General features: G+C 49.1%; 1 protein-coding gene across 1 annotated transcript in view; it reads right to left on the bottom strand.

Annotated features, from left to right (window-relative positions):
* LOC139052429 (uncharacterized) overlaps positions 1–15,370 on the bottom strand; it is a 211,543-nt gene that overhangs the window by 113,273 nt on the left and 82,900 nt on the right. The window contains exon 8 of the mRNA XM_070529524.1: positions 8,883–8,967. Coding sequence (XP_070385625.1) covers positions 8,883–8,967 — 85 coding nt within the window. The remainder of the gene's footprint in view (positions 1–8,882; positions 8,968–15,370) is intronic.

Here is a 15,370-nt window from a genome sequence, read left to right as displayed (position 1 = left end):
ATTGGCACTGTTTCTCTAATGACGGACTGAATAACTGATTGGCGAACATGCATATCCGGCTACATATCTGCTGGATTCATTAATCACTTACTCAGTAAAAAAAAACGAGAGAGAAAATAACGAGCTGGAAAAAGTGCGTTATCATCTGCGCAACTGTCAGCGCCTATACATCACCAGGAGCTAAGAGCTTGTTGCGGTTGTTGTCAGATAAACATGGCTCCTTCCCTAGAAGGGTATGAAAAATACGCACAGAAAGTACATGGGACAAGCAGAAATGAAAGAAACAATAAAAGAAAGGACAACGGATTATGGCTGACACTATCACTTAGCTTCTTTTACCTCGCCGCTGGCTTACGATTGCCTCGTGGACCATGGCATGGTGCGACAATAGGCAAGGGCTGCACTGAATATCTACAAAACTTTCTTTTCGAGATGTTTCCGCACACTAGATTTCATCCATGATCTCGCTAGAGTGACAAGTGTATGAAGTTTCTGGAATGCAATATGACGTTTCTGGAATGCATAGGCGCCACTTGCGCCCATAGTCACGTTCACACGGCAACAGACATTTCATAGCAAGAAGCTCAAAAGAATGGTTTGCTTCATTGCGGGAAATGGGATTTCGATGTCTGTACACACTGCAACGCATGTCCCCCCCCCCCAAAAAAAAAGCGATTTGCGCACAGGACACACATCCGCAGAGCCAACTCCGGAAGTATAAGGACAGGAGTGTAGTTTATGAGAATCAGGGTAAATTGGAAAGTATTTTTTTTTAATAATGGACGACATTTAAAAAATGTGTGCGCAGCGCTCGCATATAACCGATTGCTCGGATGCTCGCACGATTTGCGTGAGATACGCTCATCGCATCTCGTGTATAGTGCCATCATAAATGGTACCAGAGTCTGTTCGCTGCTAGTTGTATCTCTTATACTGAATTATACCGCCAGCAAATCCTCAAATTGACAACTTTTGCGGACATTTTCGGCACCAAGAAAGGTACGCGCCTGGGAAAATACTATGACATCCGGGGCTCGTGAAAACCCCTTCATGGTTTAGCATGAAGCTTAAAAAATGGAATCGGCCCGCTAAGGAATAAACGATCTCGAACCAAAAGACACAGCCAAATACTGCAGATATATTTTTCAGAACATCTTCCACCAGACTAGACGGACTTATAGATTCTCAATATTGGCAGTTTAAGCTTGTACGTAGTACGTAGCAGAACAAAAAGTCACGTAGACGAATACTACCTTTTCGTCAAGGTCTCCTGTACAGGCGGAAATAGCTTGCGAAACAAATCGCAGTGAATAGTACAAAACTTACCAACCTGCCGACGTGACTGATGGCAGCGGCTAGTTTGCTGCTCGGCATAAAGCATGCTGACAAAAACACAGATTTGGTTGTCTTTTCGTACGTTACTATTTAAACGGTCCATCTTAATTTTCATGGCCTTCGGATTGATGAATATTCGCGAACGAAATGACGTCCAAACTTCGTCTCGCCCGGTTGCTGAAGACTGGCGCCGCCGATTTAGTGTTAATTTTTGGTGCCTGGCTTCTTTAGCTACCAGAAAAGTTGCCAGCCTGAGAAGTTTCTTAATATCTAACAAGCTCTAGTACTTTCTCTAACTCATAAGCAAATAACTGGCTTTCCACGGTCAAGACGAGAGGAACACCGCCTTGGCGGCTCAGTACTGATGGCGTTGTGCTGTTGAACAATAGGTCTCCGGATCCAATTCCCAGCTACGGCCGAGTTCCAGTGGGGGTGGAATGTAAGGACGTCCCTACATTGGGGGTACCTTTGGCTGTAGGCTAAAGAACAGTGGTAAAAATTAATTCGGATCCTTGCACTACCCCCTTCCAGCACAGACCGAGTGGAACATAGCCAGTGCTTCAAGTTGGCGTCTACGAGTTCCTTCGAACAACGGTACCTACCCAGTCCCGCCTCTACAGTGGCCCATGTGTGCGTGAAAGAGCTTTGTTGAAGAACGGTACATACGCATACATTGTCACACACTCAGTGACCCAAGCTGGTCGACGGTTGGTTTCGAAACCTGTTCATTCAGCGCAGAACTCTGATGCGCTACCCATTCCACAATGGTGTACCCAGTCATCCAAGTACGCGAGAAAACGGTTACATACATAAAACTCGGCCCCCTGTAAATGCGTGAGGTACCCTAGAAATGCTAACTCAATAAAAAGAATTATATTCGACCCCGAAGTACACAGTGAATGAGTGTAAGAATAAACAGGTACCAGTATCTCATAACAAGAAAGTCATTCTGAGTTAATGCAATCTCGTAACAAAATATAACCCGAAGCGTGGCAAGAAAATGTTTTGAAGAGTGATCACCAGTAGCGCAAAGGGTGGGGGCTTGCGAGAGGTCGTGTCCAAGGCAGTGCGGCAGCCCGAGTAGACAAACGATGGCGATGTAACAGTCCTGTTTCCTGGTCGCCCCCGGGCGAACGCCAGGTAGCCCCGTCAGCTGTAAAACTTCCAATGAGGGCTGCGAAGAGGAGGTGCAGTACCCACAGAGGGAATCGCCTTGGCTTGGTTGGAGCCGGGAAGCACGGACCCTGAGTCCGACAGCTTCCTCCAACGTCCGATTCACCGGCGGTGCTGTTGTTGTTGTTGTTGCCTCAAAACACGACTCATACCAACGAGGATATGGGCCATCGTGAGTATGAGCCATCGGTGGTGTCTCGTTTTGCACGCCCACTGATGACCATGATGATATTTCTATTAAGGAACATACCCACAGCGGGAGAATGCCCAATAAGCTGACATTACGTTTACAATAATATAATATTGAATGAATAAGTAAAAGATAAAAGATTTCAAGAAAAGTAATTGAAGAAGAATAATGCAGAATTGCTTGAAGATAACCTGATTCGATTTCTCCTTTCTTTTTCTTCATTTCTATAAGAGCGTGTCAGTCTGTGACTGACTGTACTGTTCTCGTTATTTCGCAGCTCCGTTCTCTCGTGCCACATGACGACGTTCATCATCTTTTTCTTCATTCGGCCTGCTACTCGTGCCATATGTTTCTGCCCATCGTCTTTCTTTTCTCCACCGACTGAAATCTCGCACAACTTTCACGTACTTCACCCATAACAGTATCGTCGCTTTTTTGTGTGTGATTAGCATTTTAGGGTGCTTCACGCACTTTCGTAGGGCTGTCTGTCCTACCTGTCTCTAACCGTTTTTGTGCAAACTAGGGTCACTGGGCAGTCCATGGTTTAATGACTGCTGTGATGAGGAAACCAGGTTTGAAAACAATCTTTGGGCCAACTGAGCCAATGATATGCGAGTATAGACACCCGCCGCCCATCAGTTAAACCATTTCGCACCTACCTATGTTACTAGGTATGCGCTAGAGCTTACGTTCTTCTCTCCAGTGAGTCTATTTCACTCTACCTTGGAACACTGGGTATGTGAGACTAGGTATGTGCCCCACTTCATTGAACCTTTTTGATCTCAATTCGGGTCCCGTGGTGTGTGCAAGTGGGAATGTGCGGCTCATCAAAGAACCTCTTTAACACCGGTTCACACAAATAACCCCAGTGAAACCGAACATTATTTGTCTGGAGGAAAGAGGTACCAAGCCACTCCCGCTTCGGGGTTACTGTACCATATCCAATACAGAGTATCCCAAAATCGCGACAATGGTGTCTAAGGATATCTCATCAAGTGTACATTACATACCGCGATGTTACACTCAACATCAAATTATTAGGATTCACGCATATAAGCGAGGCAAGGCTAGCACCCTCATCGTGAACGTCTACCTATAGCCCGCCCAAAGAGAAAGGCACAGATTTTGAAACAATGCTTGCTGGAACAATCTCACTTTTGACTAGACAAGACCGCCTCGCTTTGCTGGGTGATTTCAATGCACCTCAGGCAAGCTGAAGCTACACAAAGGACACGCCAAGAAAGGAACCTCTTAGAGAAGGCAATAGGGAATCACAGACTCCAGCTCATCACACTCCCCACCACACCCACGCGACTGGGAAACACTGCCAGCGTCGACTATTCTCCTGACCTAACCGTCACGTTGAACTTGGGCGAAGTCACCTGCACAAATTTCGACGAAATCTGAGGAAGTGACCATTGTTTAATTAGTTTGTCGATAGCCTCTCCGAAGGTCCGTTAGACTACGGGCCAGGTAACGATAACGAACTGGTCAAAATACAGACAGTTCCCACTACCACTCACCACCCAGAAGGATACTAAGGCATGTGCAAACCACTTCCGTGATGCGCATGATTCTGTCTCGAAACACACAGCACTCATAGCGAAAGTGCCGGTGGCAGACCGACAACTCCTCCGCATGTGGGAGAGTAGACGTAGCCTAACTACGCCATGGAAACGCCAGCATCTCAATCACAAACTACGAATCAAAATAGCCGGAGTTTCGGAACGAGCAAACGAATATGCTCGCAAAGTCGAGACGGAAAGCTGGGTCACTTCCTGCGACTCGATGAGGGATACGCTAAACACGGCAAAGACCTGGGCTAACTTGCGAAGCTTGCTCCACCCTGGCAGGACCAAAACCACAGTGCCCCGGAAAATCCGGTGATTACTTGATGATTTTGCCGGCACGGAGGAGGAGCTTTTGAACAGACTGCGCGCAAAATACGTAGGCTACGCCGGAGGCCCGCCATGAACTCTGGGATACAAGAGCATTGCGAATGCAGAGCTGGACTCGCCAATCACAAGGGCGGAACTTTTTGATGCAGTGCAAGCTGTCGAAGGTAGCACCGCACCGGGACCCGATCGCGTTACCAAGGCCATGCTGCGGAACCAAAGTGACGATTGCCTAGATGAACATGTCCGTCATTTTACCGAGCACGTATGAGAATCTGGGGCCTGCCACGAGAATGTAAAGAGGCATGAATAGCACTCATGGCGAAACCCAGCAAAGCACCCACTTTACAGAACCTCCGTCCGATTTCTCTTACACCCTGCCTCGGTAAGCTTTTCAAGTAGGTCATTCAAACCCGACTAGTTAAATATCTAGAGGATCGAAACTTTTTCCCGACCCATATATATATGGCTTCCGCCGGAATATCTCAACGGAGGACGTTTTCCTCCGCCTGCGGGACGACTTCTTACATGGCATTGCCTCGGGTACGAAATACGTACATGCTGGCTGCTCTCGAATTGAAGAGCGCTTTCGACACCATGGGTCATGGTGCAGGAACTCATCCTGTAGGAACTCAACAACAACAACTGTGGAGAACGGACATATAACTATATTCGCTCTTTTCTCACTGAGAGGAAAGCCGCGATAGGCATAGGAGAAACCAAATCGTCCACTCTCACCATGCCTAATAGAGGAACTCCTCAAGGAGTCATATTATCTCAACTACTTAAGAATATTGGTATGGCTCGCCTTGCCGGACAGCTTGAGTCCATACCAGACCCTGTACGCCGATGACATCATGCTATGGGTGAACAGAGGCTCTCTCGGGCGCAAAGAACATACTCTACAAGAAGCAGTATAGGCAGTACATCTCTTCGCGGATGGCTGTGGTTTGAGCTGCTCCCAAGAAAAATCAGAATTGCTGTATGGCAAAGGCCACCAAGGCAAACAACCCTTCGACCTGAGAGTTAGTGACCACCCCATACGCAAAGTTGCCAAAACACGCATACTTGGTCTCTGTATACAGGGTAATAGGTGCGTGGACCACACACTTAAATCTATTCGCACGACAGTAAAACAAACTGCACACATAGTAGAGAAAGTAACCTGCCATCCCAAAGGCTTCGGAGACGTGGATGCGCTCCGCCTAACCCATGCCTTTCTAATTAGCCGAGTCACTTCCGGTCTTACCTACCTAGAACTTAGTAAGGCCGAGGTAGAACAAGCCGATACGCTCATTCGTACCACCTACAAGGCTGCCCATGGACTACCAACAGCAAAACCTACGAATCGTCTTCAACCCTTAGGGATCTACAACACCTTTTAGGAGCTGACGGCCGCTGTCTTCATGTCGTAGCGAGAAAGACTCAGCCTCACGCCCACGAGTGGGAAGGACCTACATGGCCTAGGGTATCCCATGTGGTGGCAATACAGTGGCGAAAAACTCGTACGCCTTTCTGCGAATATTCGGTAGCAATTCCACACCGTGCCTATACCGAAAAAAATGAACCCCTTGTACCACCGAGCGCGTTGTGACGCCAGAGCCAAATAATTCGCAAAACAGTACGGAACTGACCCACACACACCTTACACAGACGCATCCCGCTGTGGCACACATGGATTTTCTCTGGCAGTCATTGGCTCGGCCCGAATGCCAGGTTTATTCACCTGCGCCACAGCTAAGACCAGCTCGGCAAACACAGCGGAAACCATGGCGGTCGCTCTCGCAGTCAACACCAAAGAAGCCATGAGGCAGGGATCGTATATCATCATGGACTCTCAAAAAACGTCGTAGCGGTCGCGTTCCTACACGTGTCGCCCATCTCTTAGGCACAACATTAGATCAGACACACAGAATCATATGGTGCCCGAGACACATCGTAGCCACGGTGAACGAGAGCGGACAGTGCAGCTCGAGCTATGACTCACCGAGCGAGTGTCCCCCGTCCGGACACACTCCTCCCGTCCCAGGCACCCCACATGCTCCGGGATATCCTAGAACATCAGCGTCTCGAAAGGCAGCGCTAGCCCTTTCCGCCCCCCCCCCCTTCCATACCCTCAGTTAGGTGTGAGGGAAGCGCACGAGTGGCGCCGCCTGCAAACAAACACATATCAGCACCTACGGTTAAAGCATGCGACCCACCCCACCGCATACGCGTGGTGCCCTCGGTGCGGAGGCCAGCCAACTCTCGCCCACATTACGTGGGAAAGCGACCTGAGACCACCCAAAATTGATACGCCCCGCATTCCGGCGCAAGAAAATTAAGAACGGAGCATTGGGAGACCGGGCTCGCCAGCGAGGAAAAGGAGGCCCGAGAGGCACTCCTTGACTAAGCACGGCGGGCTGATGAGGCCAGTGGAGCCCTGGGCTAGGGGCACCACCCACCCACCTGCTTCCACAACCGTTCCCTTAGAGAATAAGCACTTTTCAGTTCGATTCAATTCTTTAACCCCAACTTAGGTCATTGGGTATGTACCACGAGGCATGTGTCGCTCTTCAATAAACCTGTTTCACGCCAGCTTGGCTCTCAGAATAATTGTCACTGGGTGTGTAAGCCGCTCCTTAAAGTATTTGACGCCAACAAGGGTCACTTGGCACGAGCCACTGGGTATGCACCATTCTTCAGTGACAAGAAAATCATTTAAATTTATCCGGTGCTGGGGGCACAAAGCTGAACACACGTCACTACAGGGGGCCATACTCAAATTGCAGCGCGACTGGCCGCTCAAACCACGTTGTGTGTATTCGCGGGCTTCTTTTACGCTCGGAGAAAAACACTTTTATGTAGCACGTACTGAACAACAGAAAGCTGCATCGGGTCTTTTTCGTGTTGCTCTACAATTTTCCCATTTACACGTTTCATCTAATAATAATATTTGAGTAGTTGATTATTTAATTAAGAGTAATTATATATTTTGGCGGAATGCAAAAAAGGAAAGTAATCACAGTATCTCCAAGCGATGGCTAACAACATTACCTTGCCTCTGTTCAGCTACGTGTCATTTGCATATTTTGTATGTTCGGACGATCTCGTCTGAATTGACACACGCGCCATGCCGGTATTTCACTGCACTAGTGCTTGGTGGCACAACGTGCACGAAGAAAAGTTCTAGAGAGCATTCTGGCTGCATACGCGCCTCATGCATGACGCCTTTTGGCGGTCGCTGAAGGACTTGTCGATAAATTACTTCAATGCTAATTGCATTAGCGTCGACATCATCGTGAAATTGTTTCTGCCAGATTTCCTTCTTTTTCGTTTTTGTACGCAAATCTGCAAAGGAAGGCTTCGCTCATGGTAAGACTGACCAATTGCAACATTCCTGGAGTGTAAACTCCCCGTGTGGCTGATCATTAATGTATTTTCAACCCGTCAAACGTACACTTGGACGGTATGCGGCAGTGCTCTGATGCAACTCGGGCCCGCTGGCAATAATATCGGCGTATTGGCTTAAAGAAAGTGAGAAGAAACGCAACGTGGTTGTTATATATGGGGAGGAGACGTCGGTCAAGCTTCCACGTATTCGAATGCATAATAGACGAGTTGTCTACGTTCTACGGGAGTGAGTAAAATAAGGATGAATCGAGAAGATAGGTTTTTCGTTATTTACGCCTTTGTGAGGAAAGCAAAACTAAGCGCTCGCGTTCGCTAGGAGAATCCTACAAATAGTCTATGTCTGCTTTGTGAGACATTCAGGACCCCTTGTATCTCTGAAATGCCGTGATGAATTGGTCACAAATTTCTCATTGCTTAATTGATCATCACTATTTACCTTTCAACTTAATTAATGGGAATTACTGGGGTTTAACATTCAAAATACGCTCCAAGTGGTCTGAGGGGTGCCGCGACGAATGCGGTCGACCATGCAAGTTTTTGACGAACCTCTAAAGACAAGAGCAGGGGTGTTGCGCTCCATCCCCTCTAAAATGTAACCGCCGCAGTCAGGTATCGAGCCCGCTACTTCGTACTGTGCTTATTACAAGAATACCAGAACTGCTCAGCCATCGCTATGGGCTGTGCAAGTTTGCGCCTGTGTGTCCAAAATATCCGGACTTGAAGGCAAATGTCGGCTGCATACCATCGCTATTATTAAAGCGTTGTTAGAAAAGTTTTGACTATTCATAGATTGCACTGTATGTTAATAATTCTTGCACTCGCAAACATCAGCGCGTTCTTTCGTTAGTCGATACGCCGTGTAGCACTGGCAGGTAACACGATAGAAACATACGTACTTGAAAAGTTGAGGAATGGGGTCTAGCCAGTGGAAGAACCCTTGGATCATCCGCAAGTTGAGCCATACGTAGGACGAGCCAAGCCCTGGATTGTGCAAATTCATGAGAAAATAACTGCATAAAGACACATTATGCGAGAAAGGCATAAAGAAGATACCCAACCTGCACCATGCATAAAGTCACAGTCGAACGTAAGAAACGCGTCTCGAATTAACACGCACAAGCAAGTGCTTAGCAATAGCTGTAGCCAACGAATATGTGATTTCCCAACTGTTCCCGGCCTACGTGTCGCAACTCCGCGGATCTTTAGGGAGTTGTTTCCCCCTCAATATTATAGTGAGGTCAGCGTCGGTTAAGTAAATAAACAAAACCAACAACACGAATTTAGGCTGCATTGACAAGATAGGATGCAGTTTCTTCGCGTTAGGAATTCGCAGATATCTCAGCCGGCAAACTAAGCTTGAAAAGGTTGCGAAAGAAAAGAAACAGAAAGAAAACGACAGCGGCAGCAAATGAAGCACTTCGGCGGCTGCATCTTATCCGTCTGTCGTTTGAAAGCCCACATTTCACATTTGAAATAGGCATTTTCTCACGCATAACAAGTTTCCTGAATTCTGTACCCACACAAGTTTCAGCACAAATAGGATGCGTAAGAACGTCTCAATGCAGGGCATAGTTTATTCTTCAAATGTTTCAATTTAAGCCATGCAAGAAGTCGCAGTGGAAAGGTGAAGACAGACACAGCGCTGAATATGAACTGCGTTTTAATTGAGGAGTACCAGCCTTATAAAGTTTTTTCACAAAGCGAACCAGCAAGATCCGCGCAACACACGCAATTCACAACAGTATCACATGTGCTTAAGCGGGAAGAATCGTTCTCTCGTCAAAAGTTCGAGCTATGGTGCGCTAATACACTTTGCATTGCCGGTATGCATGCACTCTACTTTAAGGCGAAAACCTTCTATGCCCACGAATCGACAACTCCGGCGTTCGTCCGGCGTTATCGTCCGATAGCACCAAAGCCCACGTGACCAAGTGATGACATCGCGTTCGCGGGGCTGGACCGGCTGCGTCTCCCACTGCGAAATCCCACGGTGAAGAGCCACTACGTCGGCCGGACGCCGTGGCCCGCACCCAAAAAAACTGACCTGACCCACTCGCAATATTGGATTCAGGTGGATTAAAGGGAAGAAAGGTGAAATAATGTTGGTACCATTAAAGGAAGGTGAATTAAGGTGGAATAATGGCAAGTTTTAATTTAAGCTGAGAACTCAGAGAAGTTGTTATGCTTTCGTCTTCAAATCCCGTAAGGAATCTTAAGTGGCGCCCAACTTCTTGCAACAAACATCTGCATCAGAAAAGTTACGGAAGAAACCATCCTCGATGATTATCTATGTCAATGCGACACGTTCCAGTCCTGCGGGCGGCACAAATCCCGGAGGAACTCGTGTGTTCCTGAGGAAAGCACTCGCTCGAGGACCGCCCAAATGCGCGGGCCGCGACACCCTGATGACGCACGATCGGAACCAGAGGCGGTCGCAGACGCTACAACGCGGCACCAAATTCGTCTTCGACAAAGTGCTTTTGACTGTAGGCGCCTGCTCGAAAGTGCCAGTTCTAACGTCGGTGCCACTCGGTATCGGAGGCCTGTCCGGCGGCCATTCGTTGGCGTGCCGCTATTGTTCGGCCGCACGTCGCTTCTCTTCTGGATCGCGCAGCACGGCGGCGCGTATCTCGGCGGCGCTCCGCTTCCTGCCTCGCTGATTTGGTACGCATCGCACACCTCTGTATTCTCCGCAGAACATTTGCATTTTTCCGCTTCTCTTCCGCTCGATACATTTTGCGCTCCAATTATTGGTAAGAGCTTTCATTTCAGCGAAGCGGATGGAGTAGTCCGTCGCCACGATGATCCACTTATTTCCGTATGTTGACGTCGGAAACGGTCCCAAGTCCATCGCGATCTGCTGAAAAGGTCGGCAAGGAGGCTTGATCGGCTGTAATAATCCCGCTGGCTTTGTCGGTGGTGTCTTGCGCCGCTAACAGTCTCGGCATGCCTTGACGTAACGGGCGACGTCGGCAGTTAGGCGCGGCCGGTAATACCTTTCTTGTATGCTCGACAGCGTCCGGGAGAATCCGAGGTGCCCAGCGGTCGGATCGTAGTGTAGGGCGTGCAGTACTTCTGGACGCAGCGCTGACGGCACAACAAGAAGGTAGTTGGCGCGGACTGGTGAGAAGTTCTTCACGAGTAGGTTGTTTTGAAGCGTGAACGAAGACAATCCACGGTTAAACGATCTAGGGACAAAGTCGGTATTAACTTCTAAGTACTCGACGAGGTTTTTTAGCTCCGGGTATGCTCGTTGCTGTTCAACGAAGTTTTCCGCGCTTACTGTTCCAAGGAAGGCGCCGTTATCCTCGTCGTCTTGCGGCGGCGGGTCAATGGGGGCGCGTGATACGCAATCGGCATCAGAGTGTTTTCGTCTGGACTTGTAGATTACAGTGATCTCATGTTCTTGCAGTCTCAGGCTCCACCGCGCCAACCGTGCTGGAGGGTCCTGTTAATTAGCTAGCCAACACAGCGCGTGATGGTTGCTGACGACTTTGAATGGCCTGCCATATAGGTAAGTTCGGAATTTCGCTGTAGCCCAAATGATGGCGAGGCATTCCTTCTCAGTCGTAAAATAATTGACGTTCCGCTTTCGACAGCGACCGGCTAGCGTAAGCTATCAGCCGTTCAAGTCCGTTTTTCCTCTGGACTAGGACGGCACCGAGGCCTAGGCTACTGGCCTCAGTGTGGATATCGGTATCGGCGTCCTCGTCGAAGTGCGCAAGTACCTGAGGCGACTGCATGTGTCTTTTGAGTTCTTGAAATGTGTTGGCCTGCGGCGTTTCCCACTTGAACTCGTTATCACATTTGGTTAGATGTGTCAGCGATGCGTGAGAAGTCCTTGACAAAGCGCCTGTAGTAGGCACACATGCCAAGGAATCTACGCATTGTCTTCTTGTCGGTGAGCTGCAGGAACTTAGCGATGGCAGCTCTATCTTGCGGGTCGGGGCGGACACCAGATTTGCTGATTACGTGGCCTAAGAACAGAAGCTCATCGTAAGCGAAGCGGCACTTTTCTGGCTTCAGAGTGAGCCCTAATGTCTTGATGGCCTCCAGTACTGTCGCAAGCCGCCTAAGGTGATCGTCGAAATTTCTGGTGAAGACGACTCCATCAAAGTAAACAAGACAGGTCTGCCACTTCAATCCTGCTAAAACCGTTTCCATCACGCACTGGAACGTTGCAGGCGCCGAGCACAGTCCGAATGGCATAAACTTGAACTCGTAGAAGCCGTCTGGCGTGATGAAGGCGGTCTTTTCGCGAGCTCTTTCGTCGACTTCTATTTGCCAATAGTCAGACTTGAGGTCAATCGACAAGAAATATTTAGTGTTGCGAGAGCCAATCCAATGCGTCGTCTATTCGTGGGAGGGGGTACACGTCCTTCTTCGTGATCTTGTTCAGATGACAATAATCGACGCAGAAACGTAAGATTCTGTCCTTTGCTTCACCAAGACTACAGGAAATGCCCACGGGCTTTACGACGGCTAGATGATGTCGTCGCGCAGCATTTCCTGACTTGGTGCCTTACAGCTTCACGTTCTCACGTCGAAACTCGGTAAGGGCTCTGGCGGAGTGGTCGAGTGCACTTGTCGGTTATTATGCGATGCTTTGCAACTGGTGTTCGTCGAATCATCGATGACGTCGAAAAACGTTCTTTGTATCGTCGGAGAAGAGTTCTGAGCTGTTGCTGCTTGCTCATGGGGAGAGGGATTGTTATCGATGTCTGGTTCGGGAACAATGGCGGTCGATGTCGATGCGGCAGAATCCAATAGGACAAACGCATTGCTGGTTTCCACAATTTCCTTGATGTACGCGATTGTCGTGCGCTTGTTGACGTGCTTGAACTCGTGGCTGAAGTTGATTGGCATCACTTGCGCTTTCCCTCGGTGCAGTCGAGTGATCCGCCTTGCGACGCAAATTTCATGGTAAAGCAGCAGACGTTGGTCACCCTCGATGACAACTCCTACGTCAGCGGGTGTTACGGTGCCGATGGAAATAATAATTCTGGGGCGCCGCGGGATGCTCACTTGATCTTCGAGCACACTCAAGGCATGGTGACTACGAGAGCTCTCCGGCGGTATCGCTTGATCTTCCGACAGTGTTATCGATTTCGACTTGAGGTCGATGATTGCGCCGTGTTGGTTCAGGAAGTCCATTCCGAGAATGACGTCTCGTGAACACTGTTGGAGGATAATAAGGTTGGCAGGGCGAGTCCGGTCATGAACGGTAATTCTTGCCGTCCAGATTCCAGTCGGCGTAACGAGGTATCCTCCTGCAGTGGCGTTTGGGCTGCTGACCACGAGGTCGCGGGATCGAATCCCAGCCACGGCGGCCGCATTTCGATGGGGGTGAAATGCGAAAACACCCGTGTACTTAGATTTAGGTGCACGTTAAAGAACCCCAGGTGGTCTAAATTTCAGGAGCCCTCCACTCAAGCGTGCCTCATAATCAGAAAGTGGTTTGGCACGTGAAACCCCATAATTTTTGTCCTCCAGCTGTCCGAATTGGAAGGCCTTCCCATTCAGTTGTACCTTTCTTCAACTGGTCGGCGATGTGTCCAATCATTAATCGGCCCCTGTGTCCACTAAGGCGGTAACAGTGTGGCCATCGAGAAGCACGTCGAGGTCGGTGGTTGTTTGTCTTGCGTTACTGTTAGATCTTGGCGTCGGATCACGGCTACGTCGCGTTGACCTGTGGCTGGTACGTGGCGTCATCAGGTCGTCTGTCGTCGGCGATTCCTTGCTTCCAGACTTCGTCGGGATGGCGGCGTTTCGTTGTTATGTCGTCGAGGTGGTCTCTTCGGCGTCTTCGTCGGTGGTGGAAGATCTTCGTCAGTTCGACGAACAGCAACCGCACCTCCATCAGTTGCTGCTTTTAGTTTTCCGAATATGGGCTCGCAGAGCGGCCCCGGGGTGGGCCGGTGTATGGTTGGCGCTGCGGCGACAGGTAGCGGCCTGGTGACGGTGAACGGGACGGTCGTCGAGAGTTCCACTGAGTGGCGACGAGCTAGTCGGCGATATCGCGAGGTCGTTTGCGAGTCTGTGGCTGCAGCGCCTTAATGGCGAACGCTCGCAGTCCCATCTCCCGGTATGGGCATCAGCGGTAGACGTGACCCGCTTCTCGGCAGTGCTAACAGAGCGGTCTATGATCAGCGGCGCGCCAGACGTCTGTCTTCCTCGCGTAGCTGCGCAGGGCGACGGGTGGGCGTGTTGGTGGTGGCGGCGGTGGACAACGAAGTTGCGTCGTTACAGGGACTTGGCGTGGTCGCGCAGGAGTACCTTGACGGCGGGCGACGGCGGCGTAGGTCATCGCTTCCGGCTAGGGTTGGTGTGATTGTGGTTGCAGCTCAGGAGCTCCCAGCGATTGCTGAACCTCCTCTTTGACGATTTCGGCGATTGAATCCCCTTGAGACTGCGACAGGTCTCTGAATACCTCCTGTAAACACGCTGTGAATAGCATTGGAGAGATCGTATCTCCCTGCCTGACGCCTTTCTTTATTGGGATTTTGTTGCTTTCTTTATGGAGGACTACGGTGGCTGTGGAGCCGCTATAGATATTTTTCAGTATTTTTACATATGGCTCGTCTACACCCTGATTCCGTAATGCCTCCATGACTGCTGAGGTTTCGACAGAATCAAATGCTTTCTCGTAATCAATGAAAGCTATATATAAGGGTTGGTTATATTCCGCACATTTTTCTATCACCTGATTGATAGTGTGAATATGATCTATTGTTGAGTAGCCTTTACGGAATCCTGCCTGGTCCTTTGCTTGACAGAAGTCTAAGGTGTTCCTGATTCTATTTGCGATTACCTTAGTAAATAGTTTGTAGGCAACGGACAGTAAGCTGATCGGTCTATAATTTTTCAAGTCTTTGGCGTCCCCTTTCTTATGGATTAGGATTATGTTAGCGTTTTTCCAACATTCCGGTACGCTCGACGTTAAGAGGCATTGCGTATACAGGGTGGCCAGTTTCTCTAGAACAATCTGCCCACCATCCTTCAGTAAATCTGCTGTTACCTGATCCTCCCCAGCTGCCTTCCCCCTTTGCATAGCTCCTAAGGCTTTCTTTACATCTTCTGGCGTTACCTGCGGGATTTCGAATTCCTCTAGGCTATTTTCTCTTTCATTATCGTCGTGGGTGGCACTGGTACTGTATAAATCTCTATAGAACTCCTCAGCCACTTGTACTATCTCATCCATATTAGTAATGATATTGCCGGCTTTGTCTCTTAACGCATACATCTGATTCTTGCCAATTCCTAGTTTCTTCTTCACTGTTTTTAGGCTTCCTCTGTTCCTGAGAGCATGTTCAATTCCATCCATATTATACTTCCTTATTTCAGCTGTCTTACGCTTGTTGATTAACTTCAAAAGTTCTGCCAG

The sequence above is a fragment of the Dermacentor albipictus genome, unplaced genomic scaffold (genome assembly GCF_038994185.2).
Source record: "Dermacentor albipictus isolate Rhodes 1998 colony unplaced genomic scaffold, USDA_Dalb.pri_finalv2 scaffold_22, whole genome shotgun sequence".
Classification (NCBI taxonomy): Eukaryota; Metazoa; Arthropoda; class Arachnida; order Ixodida; family Ixodidae; genus Dermacentor; species Dermacentor albipictus.
The sequence above is the reverse complement of the archived record's forward strand: the minus strand, read 5'-3'. Positions and strand labels throughout refer to the sequence as shown.